At 48.0% G+C, this 20,518-nt stretch overlaps 1 protein-coding gene and 1 pseudogene across 1 annotated transcript; both read right to left on the bottom strand.

Annotated features, from left to right (window-relative positions):
- Positions 1-606: 606 nt before the first annotated feature.
- On the bottom strand, positions 607-1,953 carry Gja8 (gap junction protein alpha 8). The gene has a single exon (XM_004659091.2). The coding sequence runs from the start codon at positions 1,951-1,953 to the stop codon at positions 607-609; it is 1,347 nt and encodes a 448-aa protein (XP_004659148.1).
- Positions 1,954-19,746: 17,793 nt separating this feature from the next.
- Positions 19,747-20,518, bottom strand: part of LOC123455975 — a 54,476-nt pseudogene continuing 53,704 nt past the window's right edge.

The following is a 20,518-nucleotide window of genomic DNA, read 5'->3' as shown; positions in this document are numbered from 1 at the left end:
GGTGGCCAGTTAACACTTCAAGGTTAACTATGGCCTGGAAGTGGTCAGCAGCTGGCCCTGCTGTCCAATTCCCGTAGCCCTACCTCTCTGCGCTGCATTAGAGAAGGGCCCATTCAGCAATCTAAGTGACCTTCATGGACGCTTTAGGGTTTTGAATTTAAGACCCCGATACAGCATTACATGCTAACTGCCAGGGCAGTGCTGTGTGGACAATCTGGCTGAGCTAGCAAGCCCCGAATCAAGGCTATTGAGTGATTAAGCGGTAACCATGAGCCTGACCTGAAGGACGGCCACAGAGAAATGGGGATGAAAGCAAAGCACCCTCCCCACCCTAGAGCTGACTGGGGGGTGGGTGAGGGGAAGGAACAGGGCAGTCATGCGAACCAGGGGACTTTGGTGTGACGCTCAGTTTGCCTCTGGAGCCCTTAGGGATGGGAGAGACACTTTAGTTGTACATTGTCTGGGGCAGCGTCTGGTCAACCAGGGATGGGGGGGGGGCGGAAATGGCGACCCAAGGGGACACAGAAGACTCAAAAAACATGTTGACACCTTTTCATCTTGCCCCCCCTGTTAGCTGGAGGTGGGGTGTTTTTCTTTGGCAGCGCTTCATATGGTGAGGTCATCTGACCTGGCTCGGCTGCTGGCTTTGCTCAGCCTGCTCAGGGGCCTGGTGTCGTCGGCCGTCAGCTCGGGACACAGAGCAGGTGCCTTCTCGGATGACAGCCCTTGCTTGGCGGCCGTTACCTTTTCAGCCGGCGCCTCTTCCTTCTCACCTTCCTTGCCCACTCCAGGGGTCTCTGCTTTCTCGCCCTCGGGCACCACCGCGACCATCTCCTGCCCTTCCGGGGTGGCCTTCTCTGCTTCGCGCCTCTTCTCCCCTGCCGCTTCGGCTTCTGCACCTTCCTCGGCGGGCGGCTCCTCCGCGTCCACTTCGGGGGCTCCCACCTGAGCGTAAGAAGGCAGGGTCTCTTGGTAACCCCGAGACATGTCCGTCAGGGGCCCTGCGCCCATCTTCTCCTCAAACTGACCGAAAGGCTTGGCGGACAGCGGGCTGGTCTCCACCATGCCGACCTCGGTCAGCGGGAAATAGTGGGAGACGATCTTCTCTTCTTCCAGGAGCTGGTAGCCCTTGGCTTTCTGGATGGAGGAGACGGCGATGGAGTGCAGGGACTTCTCCGGGATCTCGCCCAGCGGCTGCTCCACGGGTCTCTTGAAGGCCGACCGGATCCCCTTGAGACCCAGGTGACTCATCTCCATGATGTTGAGGAAGAGCGAGACGAAGGCCACGGACAGCATGAACAGGATGAAGATGGTCTTCTCGGTGGGCCGGGACACGAAGCAGTCCACCACGTTGGGGCAGGGCCAGCGGCTGCAGCGGTACAGGGGCAGGATGCGGAAGCCGTAGAGGAAGTAGTGGCCGACGATGAAGCCCACCTCGAAGAGGGTCTTGAAGATGATGTGGCACACGTAGGTCCGGAGCAGCGTGCCCTCCAGCCGGAACTTCTTGGTGCCCTTGCTGCTGCTGTTGCTCTTGCGGATGCTGCCCTGGTCCGGGGCCAGGGGCGCGCGCTCCGCCCCGCCGCCGCCGCCGTCGGCGCGCGCTTGCTGGCACAGCTCCTCGGCCTCGCGGTCCTTGCGCTTCTCCTCCATGCGCACGTGGTGCACGGCGTGGCCCACGTACATGAGCGACGGCGTGGACACGAAGATGATCTGCAGCACCCACAGGCGGATGTGCGAGATGGGGAAGGCCTCGTCGTAGCACACGTTCTCGCAGCCGGGCTGCTGCGTGTTGCACACGAAGTCCGACTGCTCGTCGCCCCACACGAACTCGGCCGCCGTGCCCAGGATGAGGATGCGGAAGATGAACAGCACCGTGAGCCACACGCGCCCAATGACCGTGGAGTGCTCGTTCACCTCCTCCAAGATGTTGCCCAGGAAACTCCAGTCGCCCATGGCTCACGCGACCACCTGCGAGGGACAAGCCACATTAGATCACCCGAGCTCCCCCCCCACCACCACACTTCCCCCGCATCGGTCCATCCTCAGAGGCACACCCCCCCCCACATACACCCCTCCACCCCGACCCCAAGATCTTGGCCAACCCTCCTGGCACCACTTCTCCTCTCTGGACTCACTGGGAACAGGCGCCGGGCATCTTTTTGAGCGGCTCTTCTACGCAGACCGGTGCTGAGGGGGCAGAAGAAGCCCCGAGGAATGTGCTTCCGTTAGGGTCTTCATTTTAAAATGTTTCATTTTCGTTTATTTGAGATAGAGAGGTAAGGCCCGGGCGTGGTGGCGCACGCCTTTAATCCCAGCACTCGGGAGGCAGAGGTAGGTGGATCGCTGTGAGTTCGAGGCCACCCTGAGACTGCAGAGTTAATTCCAGGTCGGCCTGAGCTAAACTGAGACCTTACCTCAAAAAAAAAAAAAAAAAAAAAAAAAAAAAGAAAGAAAGAAGAGATAGAGAGGCAGATAGATAGGCAAACAGATAGATAGACAGATAGATACATACATAGATAGAGATAGATAGATAGATAGATAGATAGATAGATAGATAGATAGAGACAGAGACAGAGAGAATGGGCATGCCAGACGGTCTAGCCCCTGCAAACGAACTCCAGACGCATGTGCCATCTTGTGTATCTGGCTTATGTGGGTCCTGGGCAATCGAACCTGGGTCCTTTGACTTTGCAGGCAAGCACTGTAACCCCTAAGGCATCTCTCCAGCCCCCGTTAGGGTCTTCAAATGGGTTTAATAGGAATCTGTAAAATGGGTTCACTAACAATACCTGCTTCTCATTTACCCCACGAGTGGTTTGAACCTCACCAAAAAACAATGATTTCTTTCTTTCTTTTCTTTTTTTTTCTTTTTTTTTTTTTGAAGTAGGGTCTCACTCTAGCCCAGGCTGACCTGAAATTCACTATGTAGTCTTAGGGTGGCCTTGAACTCATGGGCAATCCTCCTACTTCTGCCTGTAGAATTAAAGGCGTGTGTCACCACTCCTGGCTTAACAATGGTTTCTTTAGAAAGCATTGGCAATAGTGATGTCATCTTAGGAGCCTTAAGGACAACAAGGTCATTACGGTCCCTGAAAATGGCTACAATATCATAATGTTGAAGTGTTTTCATAAGACTTAATTAAAATTTTACTGTAACTTGTTCTAAGCTTGACAAAACCTGGAAAAGTTAATACGTTGCATGGAAAAAATAATAATTTATTGTGGACCATAAATATAAATCTGTGGTTGCATGAATTTAAATCAAGACCATACATTGATGAAAGATTCATGAGACATAAAACTGAATAAAAAAAAGTCCTATACTATGAGTGTCTGGGCCCCTAATACAATTCTTACATGTGTGGAACTTTGTATTAATCTTTAAATCTTTTTTTTTTTATTTGAGAGAGGGGGTTGGGAATGGGCACACCAGGGCTTCTACACACTGCAAACAAACTCCAGATGCGCCTGGCGTGGTGGCGCTCGCCTTTAATCCCAGCACTCGGAGGCAGTGGTAGGAGGATTGCCGTGAGTTCGAGACCACCCTGAGACTACATAGTGAATTCCAGGTCAGCCTGGACTAGAGTGAGACCCTATCTCGAATCCCCCCCACCAAAAAAAACCCTCCAGATGCATTCACTATTACCTTGTGTATCTGGCTTACATGTGTCCTTGGGAATTGAACCTGGGTCCTCTGGCTTTGCAGGCAAGTGCATTAACTGCTAAGCCATCTCTCTATTCCAGTCCCTCATCTTGTTTTTTTTAAAAAATATGTTTTATTTATTTATTCATTTGAGAGTGAGAAAGAGATAGTGTGTGTGTGTGTGAGAGAGAGAGAGACAGAGAGAGAAAGAGAGAGGGAGGGAGAGAGAATGGGCACACCAGGGCCTCCAGCCACTGCAGACAGACTCCAGATGCATGCGCCTCCTTGTGCATCTGGCTTATGTGGGTCCTAGGGAATCAAAGCAGGGTCCTTTGGCTTTGCAGGTAAACACCTTAACTGCTATGCCATCTTCTCCAGCCCCCTCATTTTGTTTTTGCATGTAAAATGATTATATGTTTGAAGGGAAGTGGACCTTACTGAACACCTTTTGTGGGACAGACGTTTGACAGATTATTTCATTTCTCTTAACCCTGCTGGACTGTGTTGGGAGGGACCACATGCCCGTACTGCTTACTACTGTGTGGTTAATGCCTGTACATGCCGCCCAGCCCACCAACCTGCTTTCAACTCCCGAGGAAACGGAGGCTCTGAGGGGTTGAGAAGATAGTTTGAGATCACTCCGCTAAACAGCAGCAGTCGTGTTTTCCTTTTTGCCTGATCCCAAAGGTTTGGCTGTCTCTGCTCCACCATTAAGAAATACTGCCGGCAGCCGGAGCTACACAATTCTCCTCTGACTTCTGTACTCCTAACTTACGTTTTCTTTCCTTGAGGTTGAAAGCTGGAAACCTTTCTTAATCGTTTTACAGATTGAGAGCAGTATGTTCTTTATTATTAGTCTTTTAAATCCAAAGTGCACAGAGAATGCTTTAGGAAGGAAGACTACCACTGTTCCAGGATGAGGAAGGTCCAGTCCACAGAATGGAAAGGCTTTGGGGTCTGTTATATGTGCTTTTTTTTGTTTTGGTCTTTCGAGGTAGGGTTTCACTCTAGCTCAGGCTGACCTGGAATTCACTATGGAGTCTCAGGGTGGCCTCGAACTCATGATGACCCTTCTCCCTCTGCCTCCTGAGTGCTGAGACTAAAGGCGTGTGCCAGCACTCCCGGCCCTTAAACACTTTAAAATTTATTATTATTTACTTATTTGACAGACAGAGAGAGAGAGAGAAAGAAAGAGAGAGAATGAATGGGCACACCAAGGCCTCCAGCCACTGCAAAGGAACTCCAGACACGTGTGCCCCCTTGTCCATCTGGCTAACGTGGATCCTGTGGAATCAAACTTGGGTCCTTTGGCTTTGCAGGCAAATGCCTTAACCATGAAGCCATCCTTCAAGCCCTATGTGGCTGTTTAAATAGAGCTGAAAATTGGTTAGTGGGGAAAAAAAAAAGCCACTGAACGTGATAACATATCATGTCCTCAGCATAGCAGTGGCTAATGGTGACAGGATTGAGCTGACAGGAAGGGTGTGTGCAAACTGGGTTGCTCATCCAGTGCAAACCTGTGGCCTAAGAAGGACTGTGGTAAATATTCTTACTGCCCCTGAGGTGCGTTGTTCCTCCCTCCTGAACATCTCTAGAGTTAAGGAATTCATGTTTCACCTCCCTTACATCAGGGCAACAGCCTGTATTCGAGGACCCTGGATTTCTTCCAGTCACGTTCCATTCAGGAGTCCAGGCAGTCAAGGCAATATGATGGTTGCTTTCTACACTCCTGCCCCTGGCCCAAGGTAGGGTTTTGCTGTAGCCCAGGCGGACCTGGACTTCACTATGTAGCCTCAGGGTGGCCTCGAACTCACAGCGATCCTCCTACCTCTTCCTCCCAAGTGCTGGGATGAAAGGCGCACGCCAACACGCCCCGCCAAAATCACATATTAAAGCCCCTCCCGTTCTGTGACCGGAGCCTGGATAGATAGTACCCACTTGCAGGGTCCAGCCCATGCTGTTGGGCTCTGCACACCAGCTCTTTCCTTAGACAGCTGAATGTGTTCTTCCTCTTGCAGCCCCAGAAACTCCTAGTGAGGTTAAAAGTATTCTGGAGTAGCATTTTTTTTTTTTTCTTTTTCTACTGGAAAGGTGAGGGCAGCTCACTGTCCTGATCTGCACTGGGAAGGATGGAGACTAGAAGACCCTTTACGCAGAACTGGTAGCTCAGAATCCTGGCTGTAGTTATCAGATCACACTTCAACCTGGTTAAGAGTGGCAGCCGTCTTTCTGAAAACAGATGGGAGACATCACTGTTGGAAGGAAGCAAGCACCTGTAACCGCTGAGCCATTTCCCAAACCCGAAACACCACGATTAGGCAAGCCATCCAAGCATCCAATTCCCTTGGGACAGATCCAGGAGAAAATCCCGTCAAAATCTTTTCATTTGTTGGTTTGTTGGTTTGGTTTTGATTTTTTAAGGTAGGGTCTTGCTCTAGCCCAGGCTGACCTGGAATTCACTATGGAGTCTCAGGGTGGCCTTGAACTCTCAGTGATCCTCCTACCTCTGCCTCCCGAATGCTGGGATTAAAGAAGTGTGCCATCACGCCTGGAAAAGTCTATTTTTAAAATGTTATTTTTGTTATTTACTTGCAAGAGAGAGAGAATGAGCATGCATAAGGACACACTGGGGGGCTATTGCCACTGTAAATTAACTCCAGATACATGCGTCACTTTGTGCTTTACGTAGATACTGGGGAATGGAACCCAGGCGGTCATGTTTTGCAAGCAAGTACCTCTAACCACTGAGCCATCTCTCCAGCCCCTAAAATCTAGTTTTAATCCATTCCAAATCTCATTGCTTTCCTTATTTTTTTCCCCTTTGGTTTTTTGAGTAGGGTTTCACTCTAGTCCAGGCTGACCTGGAATTCACTCTGTAGTCTCAGGGTGGCCTTGAGCTCATGGCGATCCTCCTACCTCTGCCTCCTGAGTGCTGGGATCAAAGACGTGCACCACCACTCCTGGCCCAAATCTCATATCTTACTATTAGTATGTGCTTAATCCCATTGTTTTAGAACCAAAAGTTCTTGGAGAGAAGGAATCAATTTTGGCTTCATCCTTCATCAACAAAGAACGAAGCACTTCCTACCGTGGGACCTCCACAGACGTCAGGAAACGGGATGGATAGTAATCACTTTAGGAACAGAACATTGCATCTGCAGAGTGCCTGCAAGACGAGGGTTACCTACATTCAGGGAACCCCTGTCTACCTGTAGCAACAACAAGAAGAGTCCAGACTTGAAATACTAAATACCTAAAAGAAAAGTAAGCTGATTGATTCCAAGGCAGCTGTTCTGAGACAAAACCCAGAAACACTATATAGCGCACGCATCCACACGCGCGCGCGTGCACACACACAGAGCAGAGACAGGTGCTGCTTATTTCGTATAAGATCCAAAACATCAATCCGAAGACTCTTGTCATTGAGCATCAAGACACGTTCTCACGACACAGGCCTTCCTATCTGCCACGTGAGTGATTTCCAAACTAAAGCCCCAGTAAAGCTGTGTCCTTCACAACCCAGCCGACCTGCTAGGGTTGTTTTGAGTTTTGACTGCTTGATTTTTTTTCCTCAGGACTAATTATAAGATTTTTCTTGTGACAATCAAAGGAAACTGCCACTCAGGGCACACTCTCTCTCACGGTATGGTGATTGACAGCTGGGAGGGAAAGGATTTATATGTGCTAAGGGCAAATGTCTTGGGTTCTTGACTTGTTTTGCTTCTAGTGCTAAAGACTGAACTAACGACCTTCATCTACATCCCAGCAAACTGCTGTACCTCTGAGCTACATCCCCAACCCTGTTTTGGACTTCTCTTTTTCAAATAAATTTGTTTTCTTTTTATTTATTAATTTGAGAGAGGAAGAGGGAGAGACAGAGAGACAGAGAGAATGGGCGTGCCAGGGCCTCCAGCCACTGCAAATGAACTCCAGACACATGCGCCACCTCATGCATCTGGCTTACGTGGGTCCTGAGGAATTGAACCTGAGTCCTTTGGCTTTGCAGGCCAGCGACTTAACTGCTAAGCCATCTCTCCAGCCCCTTGACTTTCCTTTTTTTTTTTTTTTTTTTAACATTTTTTAAATTTAAATTTTATTTTAAAGAGAGACAGGAGAAAATTGGTGCACCAAGGCCTCAGCCAGTGAAATCTAACTCCAGAGGCCTGCGCCACCTAGTGGACATGTGTGATCTTGCACTTGCTTCACCTTTGTGCGTCTTGCTTACGTGGGATCTGGAGAGTCGAACATGAGTCCTTAGGTTTTGCAAGCAAGTGCCTTAACCACTAAGCAATCTCTTCAGCCCTTGTTCTTGACTTCTAGCAATGAAAACTTAAAGAAGATTAAATCAGAGTAGCAAGCTGTTCCACTGGAGTACAGAGGAATAATCCTCTCTTCTCTTCCTTAAAGAGACAATTCCATTTTATTTAACTTGTAAAATTTTAGTGAACAGATCTAGTACAGATGGAAAATAAACTGGTAAAGTTCAAGTTTCCAACCCCAAGGCCGCCATATATTCCTGAGAATATCTTGCCAGAGAATTATGGGTAGAGGTGATGATTAAAATAACACCTTGTGGAACTGAAGAGATGGTTCAGTGGTTAAGACACTTGCTTGGCTGGGCGTGGTGGCACATACCTTTAATCCCAGCACTCGGGAGGCAGAGGTGGGAGGATTGCCGTGAGTTTGAGGCCATCCTGAGACTACAGAGGAAATTCCAGGTCAGCCTGGGCTAGAGTGAAACTCTACCTTGAAAAAAAAAAAAAAAAGACACTTGCCTGTAATTCCTAGTGACTTGGGTTAAACTTCCCAGTACCCACATAAAGCCAGATGCACAAAGTGGTGGTGCATGCATCTGGAGTTTGTTTACAGTGGGTAGAGGCCCTGGGCACTCTTCCCCCCTGCCCCTCTCTCCTTGCAAATAAATAAAAGATTAAAAAAAACCAAAAAACAACCTTTTAGGTGTGGTGGTGCATGTCTTTAATCCCAGCATTTGGGAGGCAGAGGTAGGAGGATTGCTAAGAGTTCAAGGCCACCCTGAGGCTACATAGTGAATTCCAGGTCAGCCTGGGATAGAGACCCTACCTCAAAAAAATAAAACAAGGCAAAAAGCCTTTTAAATTAACACCTTGTGTTGGGGTTTTTCCTTTTTCTTTATAGTGATCCATTTTAATTTATCTTATTTTAGTCCTGACAACTAGCTGTGAACTAGGCAAATGATTATCAAATTTTGGACTTAAAAACTAGCATAATAAGCACAAAATAAGGTGACTGATGTAAGGCTGTCAACTCCTTATTTTGCTAAACAAGGTTATAAAAATAAGACACATTAAGTCATCAAATAAATGTCTATCGTCTGTTTTGCCATAATTTCATAAAGGGGGACAAAACTCAAGAAGGAAATGATTTCAAAATAAAAGATAAGCCTTCAAATTGAACTTTTAACCTGGTGAAAAAGTGACAACGTTGTTTATTTCATCATTATCACATTTTTGTCACCGGATGCTGAAAATTTTTGTCTTGAGCGAGAATGGACAGAGCCACAGCTGGGTATGTGAGACCCAGGGGACCAGACATTCATTACCAATGTCCATGACCAGGGCGTGACAAGCCTGGAGGGCTAAATGGTTCCCAAGGCAGCAAAGCTGTGAGGGCCAAACCCAGGTGTGAGTCCTGTTGTCTACTCCAAGCGGAGAGGGCTGTTAAGGAGAATGTAACCTTGTCCTGGTTTTGAAGAGGCACCAAGCCACATATTTGGGTCAAGGAGATGGCTTAGCAGTTAAAACGCTTGCCTACAAAGTCTAAGGACCCAGGTTCAAATCCCCAGTACCCAAGTAAGCCAGATACACAAGGTGGCACACGCGGCTGGAGTTTGTTTGCAGTGGTTAGAGACCCTGGAGCGTGCCCATTTCTTTCACATAAATAAATAAATAAGTCAGTAAATAAATATTTTTCAAAGCCCCACCCTCCAAACACATATTAATCCAGGCTAACAAATTTCCCAACGCATTAGTGGGCCACTCACTGCTTTGGGGGGGGGAGCATAACAGGGCCTCCATTCTTAGGTAGAGAGCCTCTAACCGGGAGCTCCTGAAAACAGATCACAGAAACTGCTCCCCGTAAGTTTTGGGGTGCTTTACCAGGTCTGTTTCTGTGCTCTGTTAAATGTAAATGCCTAGCAGGAAGCCCTTCCCTACATTCACAGCACTCAACAGCTATGAGCCCCCCCGACCCCACCCTGCCACGGAGGTCTGAGTGAAAAGAGTGAAGATCACTTTCATAAGTGGAATGCTTGGATTGTGTCCCCATGGATTCCCGGAGGCATGCAAATTCAATCCCAAAATGAAAAGACCTTAAGAAATTGAGTTAGTGGGGTGGAATGGAGCACACCTATGATCCCAGCACTTGGGACGCAGAGGTAGGAGGATTGCCGTGAGTTCGAGGCCACCCTGAGACTACATAGTGAGTTCCAGGTCAGCCCGGGCTAGGGTAACCCTACCTCAACAACAACCACAAAAAAGACAAAACGAAAAAAAAAAAAAGAAGTCACGTTAGCTGGAGTTTGAACATCTTTGCCACTGCATCACCGTATCTCAGTCTGCCTCTCCCTTCCAGACTGCCACCAACGCCTAACGACTCCAAGAGAGTTTTCGGGATTGGACTTGGAGTTCCACCATCCCAGCCCAAGAGTGGACTTCACTGGATGACCTTCTCCTTTTGGAGAGACCTGAGTATGAAGCCTAATTAGGAAAGCAGGGGACAGAAGCTGGCAGCTCCCACTATCCAAAGGAAACTTGCCCGTGTGTGTAAGGTCCCGCGGAGAAATAGACGTTGTCTTTCTCTCTTGGCGCTCAGCAGCAAAATGGCAACATGGGCGACTTTCCTTTGCCACCTAAAAGCCCACCTCCCAGTTCTCTTCCCCGCCCCTAATGTGTGCACGACTGAGCAGATATGACTGGATTGGTCCTGATGGGAAGGTTTTACTGTCCAGCAATATTTTAAGCTCCCAGCCAGACAGCTTTTATGAAGGGAGGGATATCTGGGAAACAATGGGAGAGAGAGAGAGAATGGGAGAGCTGTGTTGGCCATTGAGGGGAGGAGGATGGGGGGAAGCTGATCTGGGAAAGCTTAGCTAAGGCTTCCACGGCCTCCAAAAGGTTCTCTTAGCCACAAACCAGCCCGGCAATGAGACACTTTCAGCTTCTCTCCGGGGAGCTGAAGCGGTATTTTGCAAGACCTTACACCGTTTTGGAGACTCTTGGTCACGTAGGGACAGGAAGAGGTGACCTGTGTGAGCGGTTAGGCCTTTTGGTAGCATGGTATTTCACCCGCTTGGGTCTCCAGACATTGAGCAGTGCAGTTTCTCTCTTTGTAAGGGAGTCTTCATACTATGAAGGAAGGGTTTTGGCACCATCTACTAAATTAATAACGTTTCCTGCCATATTTCTGTCTTAATTACAAGCTGCGCTTGAATGGAGGGGATAATGAAGTATTAGAATATCTTTCTGTAAATGAGAGTGTGATGGTTTTGCTCACCAAGAGGTTCTTGGATGACATACCTCTATGACACTATTCGGGGGCCCAACTTGCAGGGCACACGCGTAATGGCCTCTGTGACCTACCCCCTTCTCGCTGTCTGGGACTCTGCTGCGCTGGTATAAAAATGGCCACTCGGGGGCTGGAAAAGATGGCTTAGTGTTTAAGACACTGGCCTACAGAGCCAAAGGACCTGGGTTCAATTCCCCAGTCCCCACGTAAATCCAGATGCACAAGGTGGCACAAGTGTCTGGAGTTCATTTGCAGTGGCTGGAGGCCGTGGTGTGCCAATTTTCTCTCTATCTGTCTCTTTCTCTCTCTCAAATAAATAAATAAAATATTTTTAAACAACTTTTTGTTCATTTTTGTTATTTATTTGAGAGAGAGAGAAAGAGGCAGAGAGAGAGAGAGAGAGAGAGAGAGAGAGAGAGAGAGAAAATAGACATGCCAGGGCTTCCAGCCACTGCAAACGAATTCCAGACACATGCACCTCTTTGTGCATCTGGCTAACATGGGTCCTGGGGAACTGAGCCTCCAACCGGGGTCCTTAGGCTTCACAGGCAAGTGCTTAACCACTAAGTCATCCCTCAAGCCCTAAATATAATATTTTAAAAGGCCATTTTGACTATATTTCCCAAATAAAAGTTTTTTTTTTTTTTTTCCCCCAAGGTAGGGTCTTGCTCTAGCTTAGGCTGACCTGGAATTCACTATGTAGTCTCAGGGTGGCCTCAAACTCAAGTCAACCTCTGCCTCCCAAGTGCTGGGATCAAAGGTGCGTGTCACCATGCCTGGCTGTTTTTTTTTTTTTTTTTTTTTAATCTGAGACATAGTCTACCTAAGTTGCCCAGGCTGGCCTCAAGCTTGCAATTTTCCTGCCTTAGCCTTCCAAGTAGCTGTGATTATAGGCATGCACCACTGTTTCTGGGGAAAAAAAAAAAAAAAAAAAATATATATATATATATATATATATATGTATTGGGATATTTTTACTCTACAAATGTATTCATGGGAACGATATAGCAAAAATAATTGTATTTGTATTGTTTTGGGAAACATACAATACACAGTTCCTAAATTGGATACAACTTGGAGAGTAAATTAGATCCCCTCACCTCAGTGCTTGTTCACCGCCTCCCCTCATCTGCTATGTCTTTCTGGTGTCTCACTTCTCTTTCTTTCTTTCTTTCTTTTTTTTTTTTTTTGGTTTTTCGAGGTAGGGTCTCACTCTAGCCCAGGCTGACCTGGAATTCACTATGGGGTCTCAGGGTGGCCTCGAACTCTCAGTGATCCTCCTACCTCTGCCTCCCAAGTGCTGGGATTAAAGGCGTGCGCCACCATGCCCGGCTCACTTATTTTTCTTTTTCCTATTTTTCTTCTTCTTCTTCTTCTTCTTTTTTTTTTTTTTTTGAGGTAGGGTCTCCCTCTAGTCCCGGCTGACCTGGAATTCACTATGTAGACTCAGGTTAGCCTTGAGCTCATGGTGATCCTCCCACCTCTGCCTCCTGAGTGCTGGGATTAAAGGCATGCGTCACCACGCCCCGGCATGGTGTCTCATTTCTTTCTGGTGTTACATTTTCAGTGGTAACAGTTTGCAGGAGGACGCTATCAATGTTGTGAGTCTCAAGTTCTGTTTTCAGTAAAATATGTACTAGTCCACAATCTTATTTACTCAGTAGGCAGAGGTAGGAGGATCCCTGTGAGTTCAAGGCCACCCTGAGACTACATAGTGAATTCCAGGTCAGCCTGGGCTAGAGGGAGACCCTACCTCAAAAAAAAAAAAAAAAAAAAAAAGAACAAAACCAGGCGTGGTGGCGCACACCTTTGATCCCAGCAGTTGGGAGGTAGAGGTAGGTGGATCGCTCTAAGTTCGAGGCCAGTCCGAGACTACAGAGTGGACTCCAGTTCAGGCTGGGCTAGAGTGAGGCCCTAACAAAAAACCAACCAACCAACCAAACAAAAAGTCTATTACTCCGTCTTGTAGTTCGTGGGGGACGTTTGGAACAAGATGAGGAGGAAGCCCACCTTAGCTGACCCTGAGAAATGAGTCACCTATTCCTGCCAAGAATCAGAGGCAGTTTCACAGGGCTTTCAGTGAGACATCTTCTCACAGACAGCGTAGTGCTTTGTTTGATGTAAATAAATGCATCTCTAGATGTATTTGAGACATTAGCAAACAAATTCCAACTTTGTGTTCTACCAGCGCCTAGAATAGGTTAATGGATCATGGACATTTGAGATAACCCAACGCTGAGAGTGTTCTCCCATGCACTTGGGAAATACCGAAGCAATCACGTGTGGCAGGGCTGGAAGTGGCAGCTGGGAAACCCGGCTTCCTGTGTGCTGGCCCCACATCTGTGAAGCAGAACCGGTGACCGTCGCCTTTGCTGTCTTGTAAAAACAGGATGGTGGCTGCTGATTGCGGAGGGGACACCCTCATCACTCGGTTATATTTGCTGCCATCTCTTCCTCTCTGGATATGGTCTGCCCTGTGCCCCAAAGCTGGTCTTTCCTGTGTCCCAAAGCTGGTTTGTTTCCAAGTCTGTCTTGTTGCAGGTCGCACCCGTTCCCGCTCCCGTGCACTAATGCCCGAACTGGGAAAACCTGGAGAACGTCATTGACCTCAGCTTCTCATTTTGTAGATGCTCAGAGTGGAAATGACACTCTGAGGCCCATACGCTTCGGGTGGCTCTGGTGGCTCTGCGTGTGGGCCAGAGCCACTTAAGCAGCAAACTGCCAAGGCAGAACCAGCAAGTTCTGATTGAGCAGAAGGCAGAAGGACTTAACGGGGTCTGAGAAAGCCATCCCCAGTCAGTCCCTTTGGTGAGAGGAATCTGGGGAGGCATCAGCTCTCAGCTTCTGGTGTATGCAAGAGAGAAAGAATCCGTAAGGGCTGGAGAGATGACTTAGCCGTTCAGGCGCTTGTCTGGGAAGTCTAAAGACCAAGGTTCTATTCCCTAGTGGCCAAGGTGGCACATGCGTCTGGAGTTTGTTTGTAGTAGCTAAAAGTCCTGGCATGCCCATTCTTTCTCTCCTTTACTTAAATGAATAAACAAACAAACAAACAAACAAAAAGAATTCATGAGAACCCTGAGCCTGGGTGTCTCTCTCTCTCTCTCTTTCTCTCTCTCTCTTTCTCTCTGTGTGTGTGTGTATGGTGGATCACTTTTCTGAGTATCTCAGGCCCAGCTCTGATTTTTTTAATGGACAGTGTTTGGAGACTCAGCTGTTTCAAATACTGAATAAAACAAAAAATCCCCACCATAGTGGAACTTATGATTTAGAGGTGAGACCGTTAATGCACGTTGAACAAATAAGTGAGTGAATTATCCAGTGTGCTAGAAAGTTCTAAGTGTTACAAAAAGCTAACGAGTACACAGGCTGCTCTGTGTATTCACTATGTCGTCTCAGGCTGGCCTCAGATTCACAGTGGATCCTCCTACCCTGGCTTCCTGAGTGCCGGGATCAAAGGTTCTCACATCTTTGTTCTGGCATCTGTCTCCCAGCTTGCTGTCTGTGGCCACCTTCTGCTGCGTGGGGACTTTGGCAGCTTTTTGGCCACAGTCCTTGAGCTTTCGCTTTCTTTTTCACTCCCTGCATCGCATCATGGCTCCACCTTGGTGCCCCACAATGTCAGACTCTGTGTGGACACCAAGGATTTGAAGGACAAGAAGGAAGTTGTGGAGAAGGCAGCGAATTTTTCCCCCCCCCCAGGTAGGGTCTCACTGTAGCTCAGGCTGACCTGGAATTCACTATGTAGTCTCAGGGTAGCCTCAAACTCATGGTGATCCTCCTGCCTCAGTGCTGGGATTAAGATTAAAGATGTGTGCCACCACATGGGGCTTGAGGCAGAAAACGGAAGAAAAGCCCCTACCCATGGGAATGCTAACGAGGAAAATGGGGAACAGGAGGCTGACAATGAGATAGATGAAGAAGAAGGTGGGAAGATGAGGGCAGTTATGTGAGGAAGAGGATAAGGTGAAGATGAAGATGATGATGATGTTGACATAGAAGCAGAATGATGAGGACACTAGGCAGCAAAATAGGAAAGGGTATTATTATTTTGTTTTTTTGAGGTAGGGTCCCGCTGTAGCCCAGGCTGACCTGACATTCACTAGGTAGTCTCAGGGTGGCTTTGAACTCACAGTGAGCCTCCTACCTCTGCCTCTGGAGTGCTGGGATTAAAGGCGTGTGCCACCACGCCCGGCTGGAAAAGGTATTTTCTTTTTTTTAAACTTTTTTTAAAAATTATTTATTTATTTATTTGAGAGCGACAGACACAGAGAGAAAGACAGGTAGAGGGAGAGAGAGAGAATGGGCGCGCCAGGGCTTCCAGCCTCTGCAAACGAACTCCAGACGCGTGCGCCCCCTTGTGCATCTGGCTAACGTGGGGCCTGGGGAACCGAGCCTCGAACCGGGGTCCTTAGGCTTCACAGGCAAGCGCTTAACCGCTAAGCCATCTCTCCAGCCCTGGAAAAGGTATTTTCAAAGGTCCCCGGAATCTCTGTGTGGGAGCCTAAGGCAGGCCCGCTGTCCGCGTGGGCAGTGATGCCTGTAATTTAGCACCCCACCAAAACCACAGGGAGAATTTCCAGCAGGAAGAAATAACAACCAAAACCTGCAGGACCCCTTCAAAGAACTTTACAAGAAAAACTTGTACTTTTTATTTACACTTTATATTTTGGCACATGGTTTTTAAATGCCATTTTTAAATGCTTATGGATGATCAAATCAGACTTCCCAGTTTTCTATTTCCTCCTGACTTTACTTGTGGTTGTGTCCATGGTCATTATAATCTCAAAGGAGGGAAAAGCCTTGTTTTTTTTTTTTTTGTTTGTTTTTTGTTTTAAAAAGCAAGCCAGGCTTGGTGGTACATGCCTTTAATCCCAGTAGAGGTAGGAAGATCACCGTGAGTTTGAGGCCACCCTGAGACTACACAGTGAATTCCAGGTCAGCCTGGACCAGAGTGAGACCCTACCTCGAAAAACAAAAAGAAAAAACAAAAAAAAAAAAGAAAGAAAGAAAAAAGAAAAAAGAAAAAGGAAAAGCAAAAACACGCGTGGGTGTCATGGCACACTCCTTTAATCTCAGCACTTGGGAGGCACAGGCAGGAGGATCATGGAGAGTTGAAGGCCATTCAGAGACTACATAGCAAATTCCAGGTCAGCCTAGGCTAGAGTAAGACCTTATCTTGAAAAAAAATAACAACAATAAAACAGGGCTGGAGAGATGGTTAATTTGCTAAGGTGCTTGCCTGTGAAGCTTGAGGACCCAGGTTTGATTCCTCAGGACCCACTTAAGCCAGATGTACAAGGTGGCATATGCAGCTAGAGTTCGTTTGCAGTGGCTAGAGGACCTGCTTCATCCCTCCCTCCCCAATCAAGCAATCAATAAATAAAACAAAAGCAAAAACAACAAGGACAAAAATTTTATTCTGGGCTGGGGAGATAGCTCAGGGGTTAAAGTGGCTTGCTTGCCAAGCCTGCCAGCCGAGGTTCAACTTCCCAGTACCCATGTCAGCCAGATGTACAAAGTTACACACGTGGAGTTCATTTGCAGTGGCAAGAGGCTCTGAGTTGTCATAATCTCTCTCTCTCTCAAATAAATAAATTAATTAAAAAATATCTTATTCTGAGTATTCCAGTAACTTTAAAAAATATTTTATTTTTATTTATTTATTTGATAGAAAGAGGGAGAAGGAGAGAGAGAATGGGCACGCCAGGGCTCCAGCCACTGCAAACCAACTCCAGACACGTGTGTCCCCTTGTGCATCTGGCTTATGTGGGTCCTGGGGAATCAAACCTGGGTCCTTTGGCTTTGCAGACAAATGCCTAAACTGCCAAGCCATCTCTCCAGCCCCATTCCAGTAATTTTTTTTTTTTTTTGTATGTATACCTAGCTGTAATATAAGCAGTTGGTTTGTGTGAGATAGCTGTCTATAAGGTTGCTGGTTTTTATTTTATTTTATTTATTTTAGTGAGGGAAAGAGAGAAGAAGAGGCAGATAGATAGATAGATAGATAGATAGATAGATAGATAGATAGATAGAAAGCTAGAAAGAGAAAATGGGCATGCTAGGGCCCCTAGACACTGCAAATGAACTCCAGGCACACGTACTACTTTGTGCATCTGTCTTACATGGGTACTGGGGAATCAAACCTGGGTCCTTAGACTTCACAGGCAAGCACTTTAACCACTAAGCCATCTCTTCAGCCCTGTTTATTATTTATTTTGGCCCATTTGATGTATGTGTGAAACATTGTCCAACAGTGAACAGGAATTTTATTTTGCTGCTTTGTTCTAAAAACAAGTGGGGCAGGGTTGGGGGTTTGGGGAATGCTGTGGAAGGTTAAGTTCAGAAAGACGTCGCTGACAAGTGAGATTTAAACAGACCTCAGCTCTGAGAGGGAGGGAGCGTCGGGGGCGGGGCAGGGTGAAGGCTTTGAGCAGCGAAGAGCTTGGAGGAACCCGGACAGAGTGGGCAAGAGCAAAGATGTTAGCAGATGAAATTTTCTTCTTTTTTTCTATTTTTATTTATTTATTTATATTTATATATTTTTTTAAATTTTTATTCATTTTTATTTATTTGGGAGTGACAGAGACAGAAAGAGGCAGAGAGAGAGAATGGGTGTGCCAGGGCTTCCAGCCACTGCAAATGAACTCCAGATGCGTGCGCCCCCTTGTGCATCTGGCTAATGTGGGTCCTGGAGAATCGAGCCTTGAACTTGTGAACTTAGGCTTCACAGGCAAGTGCTTAACCACTAAGCCATCTCTCCAGCCCTATTTTTATTTATTTATTTATTTGCAAAAGAAAGCAGCAGAGAGAGAGAGAGAGAGAGAGAGAGAGAGAGAGAGAGAAAATGAGTGTGCCAGGGCCTCCAGCAAATGAACTCCAGAGGTGTGCACCCCCTTGTGCATCTGGCTAATGTGGGTCCTGGGGAATTGAACCTGGGTCCTTTGGCTTTGCAGGCAAGCACCTTAACTGCTAAGCCATCACTCCAGCTCCCCACCTTTTCTTTTCAAGTTAGGTAGAAGCTTTGTATGGACACATCATATGTTTGTATTATTATTTTCCTCCTCCTGGCCCCCACTCCACTGAGGGCCCTCCTTCGTGGGATTGCTGGTGTCCACCATGGAGTTGTGGGCTGGGAGCTGGGAGAGCAGCGGTCTGTCATTGTGGGGAGGGCTAGGTCTCCTGATATTCCCTCCCACCCCGCGGCTTTACATTCTTCCCGCCCCCTGTTCGGCAAGCTTCCCTGAGCCTCGGTGGGGTGTGTTTTAAGTCTACGTAAGTGTTGAGTTCTCGGCAGCTCCTGGATTTTGGCTTTGGTGCATTTTGAGTCTCCTCAGTGTCTGTCTGCATCGCCGTGGAAGCAGCACCCTTGTTCATCTAACCAGTTCCTCCGTGGTTTCACCGGGGTCCTGGCTGACGTGTGAGGGGTGGTTCCTCTCCTGTCAGGGAGCTAGCTACCTGTTCTTGTTTCATTGATCGATTATGGTTGTCCTCGGTTCTCACTGCTTTAACGGCATGTGATGCAACCCTGCTCCCAGCCACTCTTGCAGTAACCCCAGGATGGCTTGAATTTTTCCTATTTTCTGATTGTTTATCTGTGTGTGCTTTGTTTGCCGCTATAGAAATGAGATTCTAGCCAACATCCAATGTATAACTTGGCCTTTCCTTTCTACTACAGCCTTTTGTTAAGCAGCCCCAGTGCTGGGAACACAGGTGGCTAAGGCGTGGGCCTGACGCAATGCTTGGTATATGGATATGCAGAGAACTGTGCATGCATCTGCTCTGAGGTGAGGCAGGGCAGGAGCAGAGGTGGAGAACATGCTCAATCCTGGATCCAGGACTGTGTCTTCTCGCAGGAGACAGAGCAGCAAACGGGTTCATGTTGGGCAGGAGAGATGGCTCAGTGGTTAAGGTGCTTGCCTGAGAAGCCTAAGGACCCAGGTTTGATTTGCCAGTACACACATAAAGTCAGATGCACAAAGTGGCTCATGCATCTGGAGTGCATCTGACTTGGCTACGGGCCCTGGTGCACCCATTCTTTCTCCCTCTGCCTCTTTCTCTGTCTTTATGTCTCTTCCAAATAAATAAGGGCTAGAGAGATGGCTCAGCAGTCAAGGCATGTGCCTGCAAAGCCTAACAGCCTGGGTTCGATTCCCCAGTACCTACATAAAGCCAGATGTATATGTCTCTCTCTCTCTCTATATATATATCTAAATGGGTTAATGTGAAGCTTTGCAGTCAGTGGTCTCAACGTCACCATCGGCTGCCCAGGTTGCATCTTTCGCAGCTCAATCGACTCAAAATCAACTGCTACACCGACGTCTATACTTGGCCGAGAGTCAACGTGATAACGTGATAAACAGCAATTGCTTCCTGACGGTTGTGAGGAAGAAAGCCCAGGTCTCTCTGGAGATAGCAAGGGGTCCTTTCCTTCATGAGCAGATCTTGCATTTCCAGAGCCTGTGCTACCTGGGGAGGACCAGATGGCAAGTTGCACTCTCCTGTGTCCTTCTCCCCTGGTTGGGAGGCAGTTTTCTTCACCATGACCATTTGGCCGAGGTTCAAGGGCTCCCTGCCCCGAGGGTCAGAGGGTGAGTTGGGGCCACTTTCACTCGAGAGAGGATTTCTAGCGCAGACAAGTTGTCAGGGCAAGGCAGGGCCCTCTATTGAATGGAGCAGTTCATGCATGAGAGCAGACTGCACCAATTCTATGGAGCGCGACCCCTCGGCTCAGCCTTCTCCTGCTAACAAAGTTATCTTTCCCAATCTGCTTAGGCAGAAGGGGGGCACACTTCCTGTCCTTGTGCTGAGCATGCAGCCCGGGCAGGCCCCGGGCCAGAGCTGGGTCAAGCTCTTAGCCTCACCCTCCAACTCGGTCTTGGGCGGATGCAGTACAGGTGGCAGAAACTGGCCTTCGGTCGGTCGGTGTCAGACCAGAGGGTGCCTTGGAGTTTTGATGCCCGGGAAGGGATAGAGGGAATCAGACCGGGGGGCAGCTCCTCCTACAAGGCCAGGGGAAGAGGTGGCGTCGCCTTGTCCATACTCAGGTCAGTGGGCCTCAGAGTATGGTCCCCAGATCAACCCCATCACCTGAGGCTTGTCAGAGATTAAACTCTCAAAGTCCATCCCAGATAGGGAGTTTTGTTCACTCAAGCCTTCCTACGTAGGTATGTTTTTGAACATGCGGCCACCAAGCTGGGGCCCTAGAAACATTTTAGTTTGGTCCATGGTGGTGGATGGAGGTCCTGAGCGAAGTTTCCTAGAGCTGGCCGGCCGCAGCATCGGTCCACCCTACACACGCACACCCGGCTCCAGGGGGGAGAAGACAGCGTG

The sequence above is a fragment of the Jaculus jaculus genome, chromosome 19 (assembly GCF_020740685.1).
Source record: "Jaculus jaculus isolate mJacJac1 chromosome 19, mJacJac1.mat.Y.cur, whole genome shotgun sequence".
Taxonomy (NCBI): domain Eukaryota; kingdom Metazoa; phylum Chordata; class Mammalia; order Rodentia; family Dipodidae; genus Jaculus; species Jaculus jaculus.
The sequence above is the reverse complement of the archived record's forward strand: the minus strand, read 5'-3'. Positions and strand labels throughout refer to the sequence as shown.